We start from the raw sequence: 23667 nt of genomic DNA, 5'->3' as shown, positions 1-23667 counted from the left end.
TGGATGAAAGATTATCCTGGGATGCGACCAGAGTTAAGGCTTGTCTGTTACGAAGAATCAAAGAAACGTTCCACAGCCCGCAGAGGGCTGGACTCTGAGAAGATGGTGGAAGGGGAAGCTCGATTTTAAAGTTCAGATTGGCACCATCCCACCTCTCAACAGGGGCCAACATACGTATGCATCGTCGCTGTTCTGGATTGTGTGGTGTCTCTGGAGGGTCCGAGACCTGAGAGGCTCACTGACTGAGGGCCGCGTTGGATACCCAAGCCCGTTGTGATCTGGCAGCTCCATTGCTTGTCCTGGAGAACTTCTATCCATGCAGTTCCCTATGACAGACTCTAGGGAACACAGCACAACAGGGTGAACAGGCGTCTCTCAGTGATGCCAACTCCCATGTAGCCCCTTGCAAGAGATGATTGAGAGGAGGACCACAATTGCCCAACTGCCAATGCCAGCCAGCAGGCACTGGTGTTGGAGGAGCTGGGGCCAGCCTGACAATACCAAATATGAGTTTCTTTAGGACACTCCCTGCCCTAGGGAAAACCCCACTGGTGGGTATGAACTGGTCCACACTCATCCTGGTCTTTCCCTGTGTCTCTGCTGGCTTAGCCTGTGTTTGCTCCTACATCAGAGGGAGAATCCAGAGCTGCCAGGGCTTCCAGCCTGTACCCCAATGACGCAACTTCCGCCTTAGCACCACCCCAGTCTCTCCTGTTCTCACTGCCACTTCTGACACTGCCCACGGCTCCTTCACCTGGCCTAAAGTGCTTGCACACAGCTGTGCTTGACCTCACTCCCGATGGCTATTTTGACATCATCCAGGTCCACGGCTTGAACTACACCGAGTCTGTATAAAGAAATACTGCAATAGGACCAACAAGACTCTGTTCAATGAAGAGAGAAACTTGCCATCAAGCTTGATGACCCTAGTTCAGTCCCCAGAACCCACCTAGTAAGAGAGATGATTCCACATGCGTGCTCATGCACACACACTAAATACAGAAAGAATTACTGAAATGCTTTCTCATGTTCCAGACCCATAGATCCAACTATTTCCTTGGATATCTAACTAGTAAGTAACACTTATGTCAAATTTCAAACTCATCGACTTACCCAGAACCTGTTACTCCTCCATACACCTTTGTTTTACTTCCTCATTTCACTAATCTTTAAGGGATAAGCTCTTGATTCCTTTGTCCCAGCCCCACAGTAGCGAGAAGTCTACAGATGCCACTCATTCAATAGTGGACACTTCAGGCCCCAAATGTTCTACTTCCAGTCAAGGCCCATTATCTCCTGCCTAGATCATTTTCTAACCACCCCCTAGTTACTACCCTATAAACTGCACTAGTCTTTTTAAAAAATGTGTTACTATTTTTGTATATGTGCATTGTGTGTTATATGTATGTAGTACATATGCATGAGTCTATGTGTGCATGTGTGTGTGTTACATATAGTGCTACACCTCAGCTCTTGTTCAAAGATTTTTAAATCACTAAAAAAATTAGTAGTTGTGTTCACATGGGTTTACACACGCTCTGACTTGTGGAGGTGAGAGGACAACCGTTGTAGGTTGCAGGGCTCAAACCAGGTCAGCAGGGTTTTTCCTGCTGAGCCATCTCATTGGACCTTGTTCAGAGATTTTAAGGACTGTTATCAATCAGGAGCAGGAGGCAAAGGTAAAAGCAGTCAGTCCTGGCTCTTCAGTGCCCTTCTTCCAGAAGCTTCTGCGTGTGTGTGTGTGTGTGTTTCCTGTTTGTTAAGTTCCCTTTCCCCCTTTTGGGCTTTTTAGATCTGAGAAATGAGGCTTCTCCAAATCCAAGAGACTGCCCAGCCCTTTTGCAGTTCTGTGGGCTTCTGCTTTCCTGCTCGTAGCTGTCCTGCCTGGCTTCCTAAGTGAAGCTCACAGGCCTGAAAATGCCACCCGGACGTAAGAGCCATCACTTGGCAAATCAGTTGACCGACTTTCTTGGGTGCCCAGCTTAGTGCTCCCTCCTCTATCACATGGAGGTGGCACAGTAGCCACTAGCACACCTCCAGGAGGGGAAGACCCAGCTTGACTCTAGCTTCCTTGCTTCCTGAGGAGGGGGAAGGAAACTGGAGCCAGGCAGCTGATCATTCTAGATGTCTGCTTCTGTGGGGTACACAGGCTGCTAACCTTTGGTCTGGAAGAAACAAATGTGATTCCACACCAGATCCAAGGCTGAGAACACAGCTCAGCAGTAAAATGCTTGCTTAGTGTGAGTAGGACCTGTGTGTGATCCTCAACCATCACAAAAAATAAACCCACACCAGCTGAAAATGAAGCATACTGACAGGAGTTGGGGAGCAGGCTCACTGGAAGGATCAGCACCCCACTTTCAGAAGTTGTGCTGGGAAGGGGTAAAGTGGGAATAGGGAGCTGCTGGGGCAAGGATCTTGGCTGTCACTCAAAGGCACCTATGTTGAAAACTTGGTCACTAGCATACAGCACTAACAGGATGTGATGAGACTTTTAAGAGGGAAAGCCTGATAGAATGAAGTTAGGTGAGATGGTTCAGCAGATAAAGGTATTTGCCATCAAGTCTAATGACCTGAGTTCAATTCCCAGGACCCATAGGTGGAAGGAGATAACTAACCCCCTCAATTGTCTAAACATGCACACATACATGCACACACACACACACACACACACACACACACCTGTCTCTCTGTCTCCCTCTCTCAAGATGGCAAGATGGCTCCATGGGTAGAGGTGCTTATAAGCTTGATGACCTGAGTTCCATACCTGGGACCACAGGGTGAAGGAGAGAACAGACTCCTACATGTTGTTTGTCCTCTGACCTCCCCATGACGGCTATGGAACATAACTCACCTACCTGCACTGCACAGAATAAATATAAACGAAAGCAAGTTTTCAAAAGTTAGGATGCTGGGATGTGTCCTTGACTGGAATTTCGGAGCCAGCTCCCCTTCCCCCTGCCATTGTTTCTTTTCTGTTTCCCAGCTAGAATGGGGTGTAGTTTTGTTACATGCCATGCCTTGTTCTGTGTCATCTCAATACAGGTCCCAAAGCAATGGGGACAGATCCGAAACCTCTGATAGAGCTTTCCTCCTCATAAGCTGGTGTTCTCAGGCATTCTTTCACAGCGACAGGAAGCTAGCACAGGCACAAAGGAAAGAATAGAAGGGCCAAAAATGAGGCAGAACAAGCCAGGGTCCAGGCCTATCACTACTAGAGTACACAAAACATGGAGCCAGGCAGCCACCCCTTTACCCTTAAGGTCCCTTATCTGACAAATAAGGACTCCAAAATCCTGACACAGGTGGAAGATCTGTGATAAATAAACACTGAGGACTCCACAGGTAAAGGGGCCAGTTTAGGAAGAGTGCTGAGCTGCAAAGTCCTTCAATGAGACCTGCTGATCAGCGGCTGTAAAAAGACCAACCGCTGACCAAGGGACAAGAGTCTCTGGCATCCTTTATGCCAGTTCAGGAGTTGGAAGGACAGGCAGGCTCATAGAAGGGCATATAGATAAAGCAGGGACCATGCCTTCCAATAACCGGGGGGTACAGAGGGTGAGGTGACTGTCTGAACAAGTAAGGGATAAAATGCACAAAGGGATCCAAGGCACACTCCCACACCCGGGGGGACTCTGGGGCAGCTTGCGTAACTGTTGAATCTGTCAATGTTGACTTGTCCTTCCTATTTACTGGGATTTAAGAGTAAATGAGGAACGGCTGTTTGCCTACCTCTTAAAGGCTCTAAGGGGCAACATCTTAATCCCTTCAAGCACTTTACCTTTTGCAAGGCCTGAAGCCAGCTGGGCTCAGAGAAGAGGATGTGGTTTTCTGAGCTGTACAAGCTGGCTGTGCTACTGTATTTACTTACAGAGTCAGCTCCTGTAACACTGCAGGAGGGGGAGGCACCTGATTTTTCACGTTTCAGGTGACGACAATGAGACTGTCGGCAGCAGAGTGCAGTTAGCCCTGAAACCTGGGACATTTGCAAAACATTTTTGGCAAAGTATGTGCTCAGTACCTTGCCCAGACTGGCCTCCTACTGGCTGGTGGACAACAGACATCCAGGGGACAGGAAACTACGGACACAGGTATGAAGGCATCCAAGTTTCCTAGACTAACATCAGTTAGCTTTGCACAACCACCCTTGAGAAATATTAACACAACCAGAGCTCTGCGCTTGTGAACTGTATGTAGCACACACACACACACACACACACACACACACTCTCCACACCACTTCTGTGCCAGTTTTTCATGAACAGACGCTCCCCGAGGACAGGCCCTTCGGCTTTCCTCCCACACCCCATAGCACCCATAACACCAGCTCGGTAACTTGTATTCAACTTCTCTCCTGCAATTTTTGAATGGAGGGGCATTCAAAAATCACCAGGTTCCAAACAGGTGACAAGGGTGAGGGTCTTGAACTTCCTGTGGTCTGATGGAGCAGACTGTTAGAACCCTTTCTTTGCAAAAGCCATGATAAATGAGCTACAAAATTTCTTTATTCTTTATTAGGACTGTGTATGTGTATAACATGTGTGTGGGTGGCAGGGGACATGTGTGGAGGTCAGAGGATAGCATTTTTGGAGCTCTTTATCTTCTACTTTTACATGGGTTCCTGGTCCACACCCAGATTGTCAGACTTGGATGGTGAGTGCTTCACCACTGGGCCCTCTCACCAGCTGGTTCAAAAATGTCATTGATAAACTGAAAACGTAGACAGGTGTGATGGCATAATCCTGTAATCCCAGTACTTGGGAAGCTCGGTTGGGAGGATCATGAGTTTAAAGCCAGCCTAGGTTACACAGTGACAACTGTCTTTAAAAAGAGAGCTGGTGGAGAAAGAGGAGAAAGGAATGGAAGACTGAGGATTGTATCAGTGTATAGGGTTAGGCCAAGACAGCTTCTACTGAAACGGGATTTTTTTTTTTGGAGGGTGGGGTGTTCCTATTTTGAGACATGGTTTTTCCATGTAGTTGTGGTTGTCTTGGAGCTCACTCTGTAGACTAGACTGGCCTTAATTTTGAGATCCTCTGCCTCCCAAGTGCTGGGATTAAAGGTGTGTGCCACCACAGCCTGGCTTCTGAAACGGGATCTTAACACACACTTCCTCAGGGTAGGTGTGGTAAGGAAACAGTGAACTGAGTTAAAAGCACCAAGTGTAGAGCAGAGGGGTTCTACAAGCACTTCATTTAGCTCAGTATCCCTCACTAGCAGATGAACAAACAGAAGCGTGCTTACTGAGGAGGCCCAGAGTCATCAAGGACAGTGGGGCTCCTCTGGAACCACTTTGAACACACAGAGAGAACCCCACCACATACACACACACCAAGGGGTTCTGAAGCAACTGCAGCAGCCCGCACTGGGCTGCACTGAATCATTAATGCCTCCACTGCATTATCTCACCCTTTTGGGCCCTGTGGCTTTACTGAGGACAGACGTTAGAAAGGAGGACGACTCATCTGTGATACGACAGCAGACAGGCAGGAGTAAGACGAATGTCAAAGGTCGGGGGGAAAGGTCAGTGATAAACAGGACCCCATAGGGTGAGAGTCATGCAGAGAAAAACTGGAGGTAAGGCTGTAGGGACAGGACAACTTTGAACTGAAACCCGGAGGGTTATATGTCTGCCTTGACTCTTCAAGGCCAACAAAAATATTTGTAGGGGGTAGTGACAGTGACAGTTGACGGTGGTGGATGGACAGGGAGGAAGGAAAGGGGACTAACAGGGGTAGGCCAGCTAGGGAGGGCAGATCTGATGACAAAGTAACTATAACATGCAGCATGGACCTGAACTGACGCCTCTGCCTGGGAAGAGAGACCTGACGGGGACCAGTCGGCAGCCGGGACATCACTGAAGTTGTTCGAACTGACAAAACCCTGCCTCTTAAAAAACCTTCCCCTTAGCTTCTCCTGATTCCTCTCATGCTGCAGGCCAAGCTAAGCAAGCTTGGATGTAGATGGCTCTAAGACATTGTCACCTGGCTCTTTCCTGTGCTTCTACCCCAAGCCCAAAGGACAGAACCCTTTCTGTCCGTGTGCTACCCAGCTTCTAGAACACCTCCCTATTCTTCTACAGAGCCGGCCTCTCCCTCTCGGGTGCTGCCGCAATGTGAGCACCGACTATATCCAACCTACTGTTGCTGGGAAGTAGCTAAAGAGGCCTTTCTGACAATAGAAGACAGTGGTGAGTGAGGCTTCTCCATCCTTCCTGAACACAGGCATCACACAGGAGAAAAAGGGAAGAGAAATCAGAGGAAATGTCTCTGGAAGAAAAGCACTCTAAGGGATTTAAACACATGGCAATGGGGAGCTGGGGGAGGGGGCTCCATTCCGTCCAGTCATATCCCTTCTTCAGTAGCCTGTACATAGAACATGTTCAAGAATCTGCTGGGGTGGTGACAGAGTGACAGTGCTACTTGTCCGCTCTGACCCAGAGGGAAGTTATCAACCTCTTCAGTCTTGGCTGCTTCACTGGTAAGATAATGGAGCACAGCACTGGCTAAAATACAGGCCAGGTACAGCTGAGGGGCAGAGCTGGTCAAGCGTGTGTGAGGCCCTGGCTTTTGCTTCACAGCAAGAAGGAATCACAGAATGAACTGCAAGATGCAGGTGTGGCAAGCTAACTCATCAGAAGCTCTCCTCATCCAGTTCCTTCCACAGGATGTCCAATGCCGTTCGCCTCGTCTAGAACACAGCCAGCGATAGGAAGTTTCCAGGCTGCTCAGGCAGCCTACGCCGTCAGTTTCCTGTGACAGTTTCCCATAGGGAGCTAAAATTTGCTGTGATTTCTACTCCGATCTAGGTTCAGCTCTGTAACATACATTTAGCTAAGTCAAATCCTTCCTTCCATCTGATGGGTTTGTTTCTGCCTGTGGTCCATCCCAGCCCCCAACACTGCTAGGGGATTCTAATTGTACATATGACCTGTTCTGAAAGTCCCACCCTAAATATGGCCACCAGAGGACATAACATGTATGTGGAGGGCAAACCTCTAGGCTGGGTGACATGATGTGCTCCAGAGGTTAGGATTTAATTGTCTTTTATACAACACACTTGCCTCTTCTCTGAGCATATGACAAGTGCATCTGAAACTACCAAGTCTTCACATAACCTATTTCAGCTCAAGGTTTCCCAACCCGCTCTGCCCTGCAGGATCTACCTGGCCTCAGATGTGTGTGTTGCCTTTAAAGGACAGGGTGGGACAGCTCCAGGCAGCTCCAGGGAGGGAACGAAGGAAGAAATGCTCAGACTGGCAGGCTCCGGATAAGTCCATCTCTACCATCTTCACTACCTCCACGGTTGCGGTGAGAATGGGTGAAATGAAAGGCTGCCATGGGGGGATAGTGTTCCTGATCTTGCTAGGAAACATCAGCATGCTAACAAAAGTCCCAGATGGAAACCCTTATCTCAGATGACAGTGAAGGCATCCCTCCCTAATACAGTTTACACCCCACTTTCTGTTATCAAGTGCATTCTTTCTCACATGAGCAGAATGTATAAACACAAATGCCTGAACCATCACGAAACGCTACAGGGGGCCACTGTTCATCGTGCTTCTCTTTCACAGATGAGAGCGACCAGAACCAAGAGTCTAGGGCTCTCACAGTCAGGACAGGGTGAGGCCAGGGCTGGGGCTCTGACTCCCAGCCCCACAGTTTATACATTTCCTTAATGCTGCTGGTTGTCTCTACTGCAGAAACTTTCTGATGGCCGTTGAGCATCTCTGGATCCCACGGCACCGTGGTGTGAGCAGATGTGTCATGGGCGCTGTCTACTTCTATCCCTTTATTTTGTAAGCGACCCACCAACAGCCACTTCCTACGTGTTTCACTTCCCTAAATGGTCCTGAGGGTCTTCTTAGGGTTCCCCGCACATTTAGCAGCACAGAGTACAAACTAATGCCCCTGCACACTCAAATTAGGGCAGACTTGCTCAAGGCTTTTACTCTGAGGGGACTCTTACCTCGGCTGGGCACCTTATTTCTGCTGAATGTGGCAGCTGGCTGGTGTCCATAGGGATGGATCCCCAGCTCCCGGGCCTGACTCACAGTTCCCAGCAAAGACTCAGGGTCCCCAGGCCCACTGGTACTCAAGAGCAGAGGGCTGTCATGGCAACCTTTGGTCAGTGTGCTTGAGCTCTTGTCTGCGAAGCCTGCCTTGGCCCCCTCACACAAGCAGTCCTCTTCCATGCTCTCCGAATGCATTAGTGGCGGCTGGTGGGCATACCCATGAGTGGGGGTGGGTGAGGGACCCTGTGAGATACCTTCCTGTGCTCTGATCTGTAGGAGATGCTGAGGGCTGGCGTGGTGGTGATGGTGGTACGAGTCAGCATTTTGATAAGATAAAGCCTGGCGCTCCGTCATACTCTGTCCCCCAAGGCTAGGAGCTAGGCTCCCAGCATCCCCTTGGTTCATGTGCCTGAACAATTCATGGTATTCTTGCTGCTGCTGCTGCTGCTGCTGTTGCTGCTGTTGCTGTCGATGCTGTTGCTGCCTTTTAATGAGCTGTGCAAACTCTGCTGGAGGCAGCCGAATGTCCGAGTGGCCGGTGAGCGAATGTCGGGGAGAGAGCAGTCCTTGAAGGATGTGGGGAACCTGCTGGTGTCTGGTATAGTCTGGTGGTGTAGGGGAGAGCAGGGCCTGCTGTAGTGCTGACGTGGTATAGTGTGGGGGCTGCTGATGTGCATTGGGAGGGAAAGTGGGGAACTGGTCGAGTGGAGGGACTTTCAGGGCTTGAGTTGAAGGAAACCCCACTCCTGCTGAAGGGCTGTAGCTGCTGGGGGACCCCCGGGACTGGTCCGAAAACAGATGGGGGTTTAAATGCGCCTGGTCGTAGTTAGCAGGAGAGAATCGATTCACGTTCAAGCTGCAGACACAAAAGAGAGTGAGTACCAAGCATCTGAGTAATAACTACACCAGCTTCCCTGGGGATAGTCACTAGCCTTCATCAGCACAAAGACCCCATGGTACAGACCTGGGCCGTGACGTCACTGCTATTTGTCCCCTTATTTGTTTAGACAAGTCTTTGAAGAGACTTATGGCATTGGGCATGGGAACAGCAATCTTGAAAGCAACAGTCCAGCCTTGGTTTGTTCCTTGAGGTCTCGTGTAGCCCGGGCTAGCCTCTAACTTGCCATGCAGCCGAGGAGGCCCTTTAACTCCTGATTCTTCTGCCTCTACCTCTAGAGCGCTGGGGTTCTGGGTACGGCTGGCACAGCTGGTTTATGTGGTGCTGGGGTTTGTGCATGGCAACCCAGCATTCCACCTGCGAGCTACGCACCCAGGATTATCTAGCCTTTCTTAAAAAATGATCTGAGCTGTTTACAGTAGCCGTCTCCAAGAGAACAACAGAGAAGGAAAGACCCTGGACAAATAAGCTCGGAAATGAGACCTTCCTACATCCCTCTGACAGACCTTCCATTCTCTTTCTTGCGGGCCATCAGGAGGACACACTGCCATTTTTCTCCTGTCTCACTAACGGTTTGGTTCATGAACAGTTTACAAACTCATCTTGATCCCAGCATGCTGCTTTCACAAAGGGTGACACAGAGCATGGGCCCCTCAGACTTGTTCTTCTCATTCACTCTGTTTAGGGGCTTCTTCCTCTCCAGCTCACCTACACAGGGCTGGGCAACACCGAGGCGCTTACCTGTGGGCCTCTGCGCTGTCGGCGCTCAGTTGCTTGGACAAGGGCCGGTGCCCATAGCTGAAGTTAGCCATTAGGTTGTTACGGTGCTGCATCTGGATCTGACTGGCACTGGGGCTGACGGCGATGCCCCGCCCCGGAGAGCCTGCAGCTGTCCCTGCCATGTTGCTGAGCATGTCAACAGGCTCCTGCAGCTGGATAGTCACCGGTTGTGACTGGCTAGGCTGCTGCATGCCCAAGCAGGTTAGTGCCACACTGGGAGGTGGGGAACAGTTCTCAGGCTGCTGCTGAAACATTGCACCATGGGAGGGTAAGCCTTGAAACTGGGAGGGAGAGGTAGCACCTGCAGAGAGAGGGACAGCAGGGTGCCCAGGTCACCTGCCAGCTGGGAGTAAGGGAGCCCAGGAGGAGACTCACAGCAGACAGCATCTAGAACAGCCTTCTTACACCTCACTACATAAGACAATGCCAAGAACCGGCAGAGAAGTGATCTCACTCACAATGTCCTGCCATAGAATTGTACAGGATTCAGTAGGTGAGGTGGATTCTCCAGGAATTTGTATTTCCCACTTATTCCCTAAGAGCGGGTCTACAGCTGGATTTTGAGTAGCAGAGGTGTAAGCAGTGCTTCCCAAATGTGAACACACACACAAATGACCCTGAAAAGTGGTTAAACTGCACATTCTCATCTGGCGGTTCCAGGACAGAACCCAAGATCCAGCACTGATTCAAAGACTCTACCTTGAGTAGAAGAACCTAAAAGCAATTCCAATGCTTTTCCAGAATGCCAAGGAGACTGACAAGGAACTGTGTGCTAGTCTCTGAAGAATCACACCCAGCAGGAATAGTGGAGAGGGTTTTAGTAGCTATATTAATAATGGTTAACCTGTATTAAGGACTATTATATTGGCTACTATCCCAGGTGATTTATGTATCCCAGGTGATTTATGTGTATTTATTAAATTTTGCTATTATTACAGTTGTTACTGAGAAAGCACAGGTACACAGAAGTTAAGAAATTTACCCAAGGTTTCATAATCAAGAAACAAAATTTAAAAAAAAAAACAACAAATCAAAGCAAAAGACCAAGTCTTTTCCTGCATAGCACATAATGGAACTATCTGGATGGCTGCCTCCACTCACCGTGAGACGTAATCATGGCACTGTTGACGGGCGGAGGACTATTACTTGGCTGCCTAAAGAGATGGTTATTGGGGTGGTTGGGGGGTGGGCTTGAAGGTTGAATCCTTAACCTTAAAAAAAATGACAGAACAGATATATAAGCCTCCTGAGGTGACAGAGCCATTTGGAGTTAACAGTTAGCCATACGATACACACAAATAGACATCTTCTAGTTTGGGGAAGCCAATCATGGTAGCAGGCCACCACACACGTGTCCACACCTCATCCGGCCAGTCCTTCCAGGCACAAAGGCGGTGCTCGCTGGCCTGGCCTGCAATGGATGTTAGCTTACTGTGTTCACACGGCTAAGGAAACAGCCAGGATCTTAGGGAGCCCCTTCAGCTCTAAACCCACTGTCCTGTTCTCCCACCAGACTCTCCCAAAGTGAATGCTCAAGTCAGACACTTTTTCCCATGAGTCTGGTCCCGGGTGCCATGCTGTCCAGCCAGTGACTTAGGAACAGTAGGAGTGCATCATTTACCTTTGGAGCTGGTGGGTGAGGAGGGCTGGCTGATTTTCACATGCAGCCTGAAGAGGTGGGGAAGGCTGAGGAGGACAAATAGAATCCTAAAACATAAAAGGGGTGGGGGAGAAACCAGTATCATGAGCTGCAAAATTCATCAGAGCTACTCTTGGGAAGGGAGGCTACAGAAGGCGCTATCTGTGACTGACTTTTGCTCCTGTGCTCTATCAAAGGGTTCAGATGCCTTTCCTCACACATGTGACCCATAAACATAACTCATGCTCTACTTTGCCCTGAGCCCTTTTCACAATGTGCAGGCTAATGAGCTCGAAAGCAAACTCCAAGCTCGCTGGAGAAGGCACAGTGGAAGAGGGCCTACTTGAATTTGCTGCTGGAGAATCTGGTGGTGCTGCTCCTGCTGGTACAGCATATGCTGCTGCTGGGTCTTCTCCAGGGTTCTCTCATCAATCTGTCCCCCGTACATCTTCTGTAGCTGCTCACACTCCTGAAGGGAAAGCAATGGGGATGACGGGACACAGCCAGGTGCACCCCATGCAGTGATCTCTCTTAGCAGCAGATCTGCCCCCAAGGTCTCATGGGCAGAATGAGACACAGAAGAGAAGTGCCCTTGATGGGCCTGGCCAGGGATCCTCTGACACTCTGCTCCATGAGAATGAGCCACCAAGGACACACCGAATGCACGAGTGAGCATCCAGTGTAAATCAAATACAAATACAAAGCACATGCCACTTGAATCTCTTGGCCCTTCATAGCAGCCTGGAAGCAGGTTTCCTATCAGTTGGAGATGATGCCTGGTGCTAACAAGGTACAGCTGCAGGGTACACTAGGACTCCATGCTCTGTGTGGCAAGGGGAATGCCAAGTTTGCGTAGAAGTACCTTCTCTGTTGCTTCCCAGGGAAACCCAAACCAGAAATGCCTTTCTAATAAACTACAGAGACAACGGAAAAATTTTAGTCTCATTATGAGGAAGAAAGTTTGAAGAAGGCAGTATATGAGGAATGCGCATTACAAAACTATACTGTTTTAAGCTAGGGCACCTCAGTGTTGCTGACACAAAGGCATACAGAGTTATTGTCCTGGTCCTGGACATGGCACTGCTACCCGTTACCCCTATTCCTCCACAGGATTACCTGCTGTAACTGTTTGATGCTACTGTTGGTGCCCATTTTTTCCAGGTGAGCTTTGAAGGCCTGGATGCTCGCAGCCCCATCTGAGAACCGGCGTACAGGAGAGAAACGCTCCGTAGGGAGGTGCAGGGTGTTGGAGTCCTTGTAGGTGGAGCTGAATATATGGAGGAGACGGTTAGCAGCTAGGACTTGGGGGCTTTGACCAATCACACAGGGACCACTGTTCCAGAGGACTACAGAGACAGCGGGCTGCATGAGGAGACCTGTACACAGCATTCCCATGTCATTTCCTGAGGTGGCTGTTCCCCTTTAGAGGACTACATTTCCTACCTCTACTTACCTTAGGTCTACTTCCCAGGTCTGGTGAGGTCCTAGGTCAATTACGTCTGGTTCTTATAAACATATTAGAGCTGAGTGTAATTCATCAGTATAGCCAGGATTGGTGTACCAGAGCTCTGCTTTGGTTTTTTTTCTTTTTTTTTGTTTTTTCTTTTTCTTTTTTTCTGTTACAGTCCTAGCTGTCCTGGAACTAGCTCTTATAGATCAGGCTGGCCTCAAACTCACAGAGATCCGCCTGCCTTTGCCTCCTGAGTGCAGGGACTAAAGGTGTGTGCCATCATTGCCTAGCTAGAACTCTGGGTTTTATAGTCATATATTAGTTTCTATTATAGTTACATTTTGGGGGGGTTATTTTTATACAAGCTCGGGTTTTAAAAACCAGATCTCTATCTTGTGTCTTCAGAAACTTAGAAGTCACCATTTGATCCGAGTTTCCTCCAGCAGTAACCTACGTGTGGCTAGAATGAACGAACCAAAGTCAGCTCTGGGGTCAAAGGTCTGGCCTGGAACTCACAGTTCTGTTCTGGAAAGGGGAGGGTGGAGGCTGGGGTTGGGGAAAATAGGACTTCTGATCCCAGGATAGAGACAGCACATTCCTCAGGAATGTGGGCCTCAAGATCCTGCACGTACCTTGTGGACAGACGCGAGCGAGACCTGTCACTGTGAGAAGCCCATACAGAGCCCACATGCCCAACCTCCTTCTGACAGAGGGGTCCCCACTGCTCAACCAGAACACAGCCAGTGTCTTATGGGGAGAAAGAAGAGCCATCGATAAGGAGCCCGAAGACGGCACCAGGCTGGCTAACACCTATGCGTCGCCTAACCAGAGAGATGTTTATGAGCTGAGAGAGATAAGCAGGTTAAAGACTGCAGAGGCAGCGTCCCCACAGCTGATGGAAAGGGTCAGGGGGGCAGGTCTAGGGCAGAGATGACATTACACTGAGCTATGGGTGAGGCGACTGGTCACTTTGCCAGTTCAGACGGAAGCAGAGCCAAAGCCAAGGAAGCAGGTGAACAAGCAAGTTCAAATACAGAGCAGACAGGGAAGGGCTGAGGAGAAACAATGACGGCAGCGAAGCCAAGAGAGTTCGGATGACAGGTGAAAGCCCTCCCCCTCTTCACTAATGGCACTTCTGCTTCTGACTCCATCAAAGCTTTAAGCAGGAGTGAGCTATGAAATGAGCATGAACATCTATTTGCTTTAGTAACATAAAAGACAAATTAACCCGGGGTAGGGATGGGTATCACGATCCAGAAACAGCATTCGGGAAGGCAGCTTTCCGAAGCAAGTTCTGTCTGTACTGCAGATCCTCTGAATGAATTAAAAGAAAGCATTGGTATCATTTCTCCTAAAATTCGACTCCTACACTTTCAGAATCTTCAGGCAATGGACAGGTTTCTGTCACCCAGAGCTGTTCTCCGAGCAGTCTTCCTGCACAAAATCAGCCTTTCCATTACAGCAAGAACATCCCAGGTTCCAGGTGTGGCACGGCTTTCTGGAAGCTCAGGCTGTGAAGAGACTGGCCCCAGCTCATCCCGGCTCAGTAACTTCAGGGGAGCGGTTCCAAGGGACCCGTCCACTGCAGAGGCACGGGCAGTGTCAAGCACGCTTGACTTTATTTTCAACAGCAACCATGTTCACTCAGTACAGCCTCACATAGGCTGCTCTTTCCACTATACCCTTCAAACAGAGACGCAGCCCCCAGCTGGACAGAACCTGTCTTGTGTTAACTTTTAAACCACACACTTCCAGGGAGGAAATGTTGACCAGCCCCTCTTCTGTCTCCAGGGTAGACTTCACCTAGTATAACACAAAGAATAGATATATATTCTGTTCTTGTAATCATTTTCCAGAAAATGCAAGTATTTCAGTGACCCAGCCAGGCCACCCATATCATACTGTTTGTTTTATGGCCTTTGAACACTTCTCTTTCCTCCTGAACTAAATTTAATCTCTCCTGTGCTTGGTGACCCCACCAAGACACTCTTGGTTTACACCAGTACCCGCAGTACACAATCTGTCATTCAAACATTCATTAGTTTTCAACTCAGTGTATCTTGGCCCCAGAAATCCAGTACCACTACCAAGAATGTGACTTGGAAACAGAGGGCAGAGCTGCAGGCCAGGCCCTGGCAGTGACTGCGGGCAGAAGGCTCATCACACAGGACCTGCAGGCTGTGGCGATCTTCTTTCTTGTAAGGACAAATGTCAGTAGAATAATAGCGGGTCTGTGAGGATGGCTGGCTGGAAAGTTATGAGGAGCACAGAGGGGTAAAGCTAGATACTCAAAGGATAGAACCTACACAAGAGGCCTGGGGAGGGCTGACAAATACCAGACTAGAAGAGGAGGCAAGGAGCAAGTGCAAGTACAGAGCCCTAAGTTACCAGCTGCCCCGGGGCGGGGTCAGCTCACTAGCCAACAAGCAGGGAGGAGCTCTCTGTGACTGAGGTGCACTTCCCCAGGGGTTTCCTTAGGAGGGACTGTGCCATCACCATCATGCATGACAACCTCCATTCCTTCTGCTCTTCAAAGGACTTTTTCTTTCTAAATTGCTCACGGTCATTTATAGAAACTTACTTCCATTCTTCCAGAGTGCCAATGTGGCACTAATTATTTCCCTGTCTGTTCAGGGTTCACCTGTCCCTGCTGATTCCCTGATGCCCAGTGAATGAGAAGCACAATGGAACACCATATGGAGCTGATGAGTGTGACTGGTCACAAGTGTTCACTCACACAAATACACCTAATCTCCTCAGAACCTTCCCAAAGGGAGACTACATTTCACTACCCCCATAAGAAGACTGGAAGGATCAGATCAAGCAATGGCTGCTGACTTTGGAAACGTGGCCTGTGAGCTGGAAGATAGCATCAGAACAGACTTGGCTAAGACTGTCAGCACCAAGGAGTCACAGAAGACAGTCGCCTTAGCTTTCTTGCTGCTGGGCTACCTTAGGTTTGGAAACGTTTCCTTGGTCAGGATGGTGAAAGCTTATTTTCCTTTCTTCAAGGCAATGATCTGAATAACAGAGGCCTAGTGCATACTTTGCTGTCAGACCCTTCAAAGAAAGACTTTCCGTTCCTGTTCTACCATTCGTTAGGGATGCTCCTCCCTCTAGAGCCAGCCTGCTGCTCAGGGCTAACATCATAGGAAGCGCCCATTCTTTCGAATGGTGATGAACTATTAAGAGTCAGGCCTGTGGATGTTGCTACAATATCCTCATCCCTAGAGTTGTCTTCTGAGAGCATCACTCCCTCAAAGCCCTACAGGAATCAGCTGCAAGGAAATAGGATGGAAGGGCCTTGGATTGCTCCAGAATCTAAGAGAAAACTTTTGCCTTGTATTTTGCCTAGTGCTGGGAGCTGAGAAGATGTGAGTTCGGGATGGCAGGTGGCTTCTAGTTAAAGCCAGTCACCATGACCTGGAGACTAGTCATAAGGGTGCTGGTCCAATGAGCCTCAAGGAAGCTCACACTGCCATGTGGCTACTCACCGATGCTGGTCAGGTACCAGGTGAGGAGGCCAGACCCGGGGACGGAAAGACTGCTGTCCTAGCTGCCGTTGTAGGTCCGGTGGGATCTCAGCTGTCGGGCTGGTCATGGCCAGTGTGTGTCTTTTGGACCTATTTGCCAAGTACCTGCAACAAGCAGGGAGGACATTTCATAGTAAAAAAGACAAGAATGTTTCTGTGCTAGAAGCAACAGAAGTTAGTCAGGAGCACTCAGCAGGACAGTGCGGGTGCCAGAAGGGCTCCACGGTAAGCAGCCCCTGACAGGATGGAAGTGAAGCATGTCTAACTGGCCAACAGAAGTCAGCTTACCACTGAAGTGGCTGAATTTTGAGCTTGAGAGTAGCCATTTAAGAGAGGAAAATCAGGCCTACCTCACAAAGGCAACTGGATCAATTTCCTTACTTTATTCCATTCAATTGAAGTTTTTTTTTTTTTAACATATTTTTTTTTCTCCAAATTTCCAAACTACAAGTCAGAGGACATGAACCCAAGGCCTGTTTCAAGGGAGGTAGTCAGAAAGAGCCAATTTATGTCTCCTGGTGTCAGAGGCCTCGGGTTTTGTGCTGTCCTTACTACATGCCAAAGAAGATAGACTTACTTGAAGACAACTAAGTTCTCCCCTCATGTCCTGTGACCAAAGCACAGTCACTGGACAAGAAAAGCTGATGTGACACCCAAAGGACTAAGCTAAGAGGATGAAGGAATAAAGCATTTGGGATACTCAGAGCTGTTTTTAGGAGGTAAAGAAGCAAGGTAAGAAAACAGGAAAGTCAGGCGCCCGGGAGTCAGCCTCAATGATCCCTCACACTAAAAACCTCCAGACCCACACGGGTCAGCAGCGTACGAGATCCAGGCCGTGTCTGGCTCAGCTTCCTCAGCACTTCTGATTGTCTTGGGTGCACATGAGAGAAGCATGGTTCCTCTGTCCCAACAAATGATGAGCACGCTAGCCTTTCAGTGTTGGTTGGAAGAGAAAGGAGGGGACAGAGGAAGGACGGCTAAGACAAAGAAGATAAACCATGGCTGCATCTTTTCAAGGAGGGAAGGCAGTACATAGAACAATCCCTACTTTCTTGTTTCTCCACGACACCAGCAGGACTCATTTGTAACCTCTTGTCTCCTTCTGTCAGCAAGCCATAGGAACAAGAGCATCAGAGTGAGGTGGTCACACAGTTCTTCTCCTATGGCTAGACTGTGGAGGGAGCTGGCACCCCTGTTCACTAGGGCGCTTTGCTTTGTTTTGTTTCCTTTTCTTTTCTGCAAAGGACCAGCTTCTTTGAACAGGAGCTCTTACATAGACCTCCTGAGTGTAGGAAGCATCCTGGACAACAACCAGAAGGTTCTCGGTTTATTCCTAACTATATTGCCTATGTAAGCTAGAAGTCGTTATCAGACTGTAATCCACTGTATGCAAACTTGTGAGAGAAAGCTATCAGTGGTTAATGTCCATTGATAAAAACACCCCACGTTTCCCCAAGAGCCCATGAAAACCATTTTATTTTGATTTCCCTCAAGGGAAAACATATAATCTTGAAGAACACCTGTGTTTCTGGGAAAATACATGCTGGATTCTGGTGAAAACCCCTCCCCAGAAAATAAGAAAGACAACTTCACAGGGGGCATGCATGGAGCTGAAGACCATGGCTACTGGAACTGAGGTCAATGGACAGCACAGCATGCCTGGTGGTCACTACTGTTCTCTGTGAATTAGGCATCTCTCAACAGGGTTCTACAGACAATGGATATTTACATCTGTCTCTGGCCCGCATCCCACCCCACTCCACTTTTTTTTTTCTTTTCCAATATCTCTTTGTTGGTACAAGGGAGTAGAAGAAACACACAGCAAACAGTACAGGAGGTATTCATTCATTCTCCTGGGAAGGAGGAGTCCATGCCAGAGGTCCAAGGCCAGACTAGCTAGGATCACTGTCATCTCAGATCTCCAACTCCTTTTCAGTGAACAGTTCGTGGCAGGTAGGAGCAGGCTGTATGCCTTCTGAATACTATCAGAGTTGCAATATGAAGGCGGGGAACAAGGAAGGGAGGAGGGAGGAGAGAAAAATGTTCTTAAGGTTATTGCTGTCACTTAAGGGGCTTCCAATGGCGCTTATAGAAATGAGATTTCTGGGCAGTCTTCTGTTACGTCCGTGTGGGGAGGAACATGCCATCTGGCTTGAGCAAAGAGACCACACAAGGGCCGAAGCTGCACTGCACCACCTCCTTGGGCAGAGGTGAAGGTGACCTTTCGCTGGTTGCAGGGGGAGCCTGCCCAAGGACGTTCTGCAAGCACTGCCAGATGTCACATTACCTCTGCACAGCTTCCTGATCTGGTTCCCCATCCGAGCTTTCCTCATCCACAGGGGTAACGGCTGGCACTGCCTGCAGAGACAGGAAAGGAAGGCTCAGGGTGACAGCTTACTTTGTGATGCTTTTGAACTCTGATAACTGGACTGAGGCCCATGGTCTTGTTAATGTTATTATTTCAAAGACTTTTCTAGAACCCATGGGTTAGAGAGAACTTCCATTCATCTTGTTTTCCAGTTCCAGCTTGCTCGGGTAATAGAAATTTGGATTTCTTCCCTTATATTCGCTTGTCTGTTCATCTAACACTTGAAGGCCTACTATAAGACAACTGTGAATTTACAGCTACAGTCATTGCCTTTGATTTACAGAGACAAGTGAACAATTAGAAGAGCATGATTAAGCTCTCTCAAGTCCTCTATGGGGTGTTTGGAGGCCTGAGGAGTGCACAGGAGCTAGCAACCAGGCAGGCAAAGAGCAAATGGCTGAGAGAAGTGTCCAAGGACCTAGAATACATAAAAAACTGTCTATCTAAAGTGCTGAGGAACTGACCGTGGCTTCACATTAATGTCAGTCCCAGAGTTTGGATATTTGAACTCCAGGGAAGCATCATGGTGCTTGAAAGTGTATCGTCACAGAACATATAATCTAAGAATCGTATTCAATACTTTAAAATACTCACTACCCTCCAAAACATGAATGAAATAAGAAGCGCCATACACACATCACAGGGGCTGCTGGCTCTGCATGAAGACAGGAAAGCTGTAAACACTCAGTTTGTTCTCACGGTGATGGTTTATTGCAGATTAAAAAGTTTGAAGAGTGTTTCAGTAGATTAGTGTGTAGATTTTATATCTAAATTCTAAGAACCGCTGTGTGGGTCAGAACTGCTGTGTGTTATGTGAACATCACAAGGCAGAACTGTAAGAGGAGCTCAGATAGATGTGTTCCTGTGCACGGCAAACACCTGTCTCAATTGTTCATCTCTTTTTGCAATATAAAGTTTGCTGAATGTATAAAAAAAAAAAAAAAAAAAAAAAAAAAAAAAAAAAAAAAAAAAAAAAAACTATTCTTGGCCAGCGGCACATACCGGCATCATCCACACCTCGGGCATCATCAGAAATGAGTTCAATGACCAAACAAGGCAATTTAAAAACACTGTATTACGGGGCTGGAGAGACGGCTCAGTGGTTAAGAGCATATACTGCTCTTGCAGAGGACCTGAGTTTGATTCCCAGCACCCACACTGGGTGGCTTGTAACTCAAACTCCAAAGGCTTCTACACCTCTGACCTCTGGTGCCCCCGCCTTCCCCCCACAATTAATTTAAATATTTTCTTTACATTTACACAACAGAGTACTACACAGCAGAAAAAAAATAATGACATCTTGAAATTTGCAGGCGTCATATTGAGTGAGGTAACCCAGACCCAGAAAGACAAATATCATATGTTCTCACTCATAAGTGGTTTTTAAACATAAAGCAAAGAAACATAAAACAAAGAAACATAAAGCAAAGAAAACCAACCTACAATTCATAACCTTGAAGAACCTAGACAACAAAGAGGATTCTAAGAGAGACATACATGGATCTAATCTACACGGGAAGTGAAAAAAGACAAGATCTCCTGAGTAAATTGAGAGCATGAGGATCATGGGAAGAGGGCAGAAGGGGAGAGGAGAGGAAAGGAGGGGAGTGGAGAAAAATAAATAGTTCAATAAAAACAATAAAAAGAAAGAAAAAGTTAAAAAATATTTTCTTAAAAACTGGGTCAATTAGAAAACAAAACAAAGCTTTTCAAATGATTCCAACATTTGAAGCTTCATGTCCTTTAGTTCTAAGGGCGGAGTAAACAGACAGGAAGTGGCTATGGCTGAGGCAGGGGAAGGACACTTATAAATGGCCTTGAAGAACATACAAATGTATTTTGGGACGGGCAGTGGTGAATCACTACAGGATTTAAAGCAGGGGCACAGTGTTACAGGATGTGTTTGGAAAAGTGAGGTCTCTTCAGCTGCAGGGTGGAAGAGCCCACCAGTGGAAACCAGGAAGCCAGCCAGGTATATCATCTGGGAGTCCACTGTGTTTATCCAGGTGACTGATGACTGTGACTAAGGAAAGGGGGCAGAGATGGAGAGAGGCAGGCTATTTAATTCACAGACATTAGATAACCGATAGCAGGAATTCTAAAAACTGTATAAAGACTAAGAAAAAAGAAATCCATGTTCCTAGCTTGTGTAGTTACCAGCACAGTAACAGTGCTGTTCAGAGTCACTGTAGGGGAAGACAATGTCACCACGTTAAAATAAGTTTTGGAACTGTCGCATTCAGGTTGTGAGTACTTGTGCAGTAGCCACTAGCCCTCTTCTGGGGGAGGCAATCCCACATACACATGTAGATCTCGGGAGAACACTTTAGGTGAGAACCAGATGGCAGGTAGAATTATGGGACCACACAGGCTCATTCAAAGAGGAGACAAGAAAGAATGGGAAAGGGGCCTCAGGTCAGTCCCGGCTGAGCAGACAGGAACTGAAAGGGAGACGGGAAGGCAGAGGGAAATCCAGGGTGGTACTGCAGGAGCCAAGGGGGAAGGAAAGGTCACCAATGACAAATAGAGATGGGACATCCAAAAAGATAAAGACTAAAAATGCCCACTGGATTTATCAACATGAGCTTGTAAGGGACCTTGGCAGCAACAACTCCAGTGGACAGAGTTAAGTCACCCCACTTCCCACACTGCTGATTCTGATCCCTCCCAGCCAATAGTGACACCGAAAGCCTCTGGTGCCTAAGAGTATGTCATTCACTTTGGCATTTAATCCCGCATGCTTGTTTTATTATTATTATTTTGAGTCTGTGTCTTAGCCCTGGCTAGCCTGGGACTCACTATGTATACTAGGTTGGTTGCAAACTTGCAATGACCCTCATGTGCCTGCCTCACAAGTGCTGGTGTTACATAGTTTTGCACACTTTTTTACTAGTGAAATATTTCATATGGGCTAGACTTATCTTTGACATCATAAACAGCATGCTCTTTCTGCTGCGGAACTGTTTTCTCAATTGCAGTGCTTCTGAAAGTGGGGTCCATAGGCTCACAGCGCTCTGTGACCAAACCCATGAAAAGCAAAGCACAGAATTCCAGAGTGAGCTTCCAGGTGCTTTCCTGACACGTTAGTGGAGTGATTTACAAAGTATTGATCCACAATGGATCAAAGGAGAGCAGAAGTCACCAACTGCCGTGATTGTAAGCAGTACTGCTCTAAAGAGCTCATGAGGTAAAATTCAATTCGATGGAAATATGACAGAAAAATCATCAAGAAATAAACAGAAGCCAACGTGTCACCACCATACAACAATGATGTGACTGAAGCTAGAGCCATGATACCGTCATATAAGCACTGAGGTTGTGCCAAAAATGTGAGGTGGTGCTCAAAGGAGAGTGGGTGAGAGGGTAATTTTGAAAGCTCGTCTAAAAAGTGCTTATTCCATGGGCTTGTGAGCTGGCTTGGCAGGAAAGCACTTGCTGCGCAAGCCTGAAGACCTAAGTTCGAACCGTGGACCCCATGTGAAGGCGGAGAGAACTGACTCCCAGCAGTTGCCCTTGGACCTCTATGTGTGCACTGTGGCATGTGCACGCCCCCTGCCAACTAATCTTTCTAAGACAGAATTTAAAAAGCCAGTCGTTCCAGAGTGCACTGCCCACTTGAACCGCCTTCTGTGGGGGAACGTCCTCTGAGCTGTCTGTATGTGACCCACGGTGGAAGAGGAGGAAGTCAGCAGAACACACAGAACACTGTAAGTCAGAGAGGAAATTCAGGTATTTTAGCCGTGTCCAGCCCTAGGCTCACAGCCTTCTTGTGGAAAGCCTCTGAGAAAGTCAGGCTATGTGTTGCTACTCACTGGTGTCATGGTGACAAGTGGGGAGGGTCCCCGTGGGCGCTTTAGCAGCTGCTGGGCATGCAGTTGGATGTTGGCTCCTCCGTCTGATGCTCTCCGGCCAAGGGGCCCCATTCCATTCAGCAGCTGTAGTGTGGGAGGCTGTAACAGAGACTGCTCCTGCCAGGAGGGTAGGCAGGATGCAGTGGTGAGACAGAACAATCTGAGAACAAACAGCACCGCCCTCATCTACTCCAGTTAGAGGATCCTCTGATGGTGAACAGAACTGAAGAACTCTCCCATTGCCAGAGCTGTTTACAAAAGGGAACGTCCCCTCGCTGAGGAAACCCTTCGATAATAAGGACAGTCCTTTTAAAGCCTCCCGAGGGAAGAACAAGATTGTTTCTTATGGGGAGGGCCTTTCCACGGCCACGTACCTTGTACTCAAGCTGTCCAGTTGGCTGCAGACTCTGCATGGGTAACAGGTTGTGCATGAAGTTCATGTTAGGGGCCACCTGCAGGAATGGAGCCTGTGGGTTCACTCCAGGAAAGCCAGGCAGGAGCTTCTGCAGATCTTCCATAACTTCCGTGCTGACAGGAAACAGGAAAAGAGAAGTGTGGTTCCTCAAGTATTTAAGTCTCTGAAGTGATGCTACCACTATTCCCAGCATGGTTATTTTGATTTTGTCTGCCTGCCTGCCTGCCTGTCTATGTATGTATGTATGTATGTATGTATGTATGTATGTATGTATGTATGTATGTATGTATGTATCTATCTATCTATCTATGTATGTATCTATATATCTATGTCTCTATCTATGTATCTATGTATCTATCTATCTATCTCTATCTCTCTCTATCATCTATCTATCTATCTATCTATCTATCTATCTATCTATGTATCTATCTATCTATGTATCTATCTATGTATCTATCTATCTATCTATCTATCTATCTATCTATCTATCTATCTATCTATCTTTTTCTTTTCTTTTTTAAAGACAGGGTTTCTCTGTGTAGCCCTGGCTGTAATGGAACTCACTTTGTAGACCAGGCTGGCCTCAGACTCACAGAGATCTGCCTGCCTCTGCTTTCAGAGTGCTGGGATCAAAGGCCTGCACTATCATAACCCACCTTTTTCTATCCTTTTTGTATGTGCATATATGTGTATGCATACTCTACATGTGTGTAAGACAG

General features: G+C 47.9%; 1 protein-coding gene across 3 annotated transcripts in view; it reads right to left on the bottom strand.

The window, feature by feature from the left end:
• The window catches only part of Sik3 (SIK family kinase 3), a 223496-nt gene that overhangs the window by 4354 nt on the left and 195475 nt on the right, over positions 1-23667 (bottom strand). For 2 of the 3 annotated variants that reach the window (XM_038321273.2, XM_038321275.1), the window contains exons 12-22: positions 22908-23061; positions 22495-22650; positions 18602-18672; positions 16276-16419; positions 12448-12598; positions 11675-11800; positions 11314-11399; positions 10794-10903; positions 9654-9993; positions 7969-8870; positions 175-338 (exon numbers count right to left, since the gene is read on the bottom strand). In XM_038321273.2, the coding sequence (XP_038177201.1) occupies positions 175-338; positions 7969-8870; positions 9654-9993; positions 10794-10903; positions 11314-11399; positions 11675-11800; positions 12448-12598; positions 16276-16419; positions 18602-18672; positions 22495-22650; positions 22908-23061 (2404 nt within the window). The remainder of the gene's footprint in view (positions 1-174; positions 339-7968; positions 8871-9653; positions 9994-10793; positions 10904-11313; positions 11400-11674; positions 11801-12447; positions 12599-16275; positions 16420-18601; positions 18673-22494; positions 22651-22907; positions 23062-23667) is intronic. The other variant, XM_038321274.2, reaches the window with a different exon arrangement.

Source organism: Arvicola amphibius, chromosome 3 (genome assembly GCF_903992535.2).
Source record: "Arvicola amphibius chromosome 3, mArvAmp1.2, whole genome shotgun sequence".
Taxonomy (NCBI): Eukaryota; Metazoa; Chordata; class Mammalia; order Rodentia; family Cricetidae; genus Arvicola; species Arvicola amphibius.
Note: the sequence above shows the minus strand (reverse complement) of the source record. Positions and strands in the feature narration are given on the sequence as shown.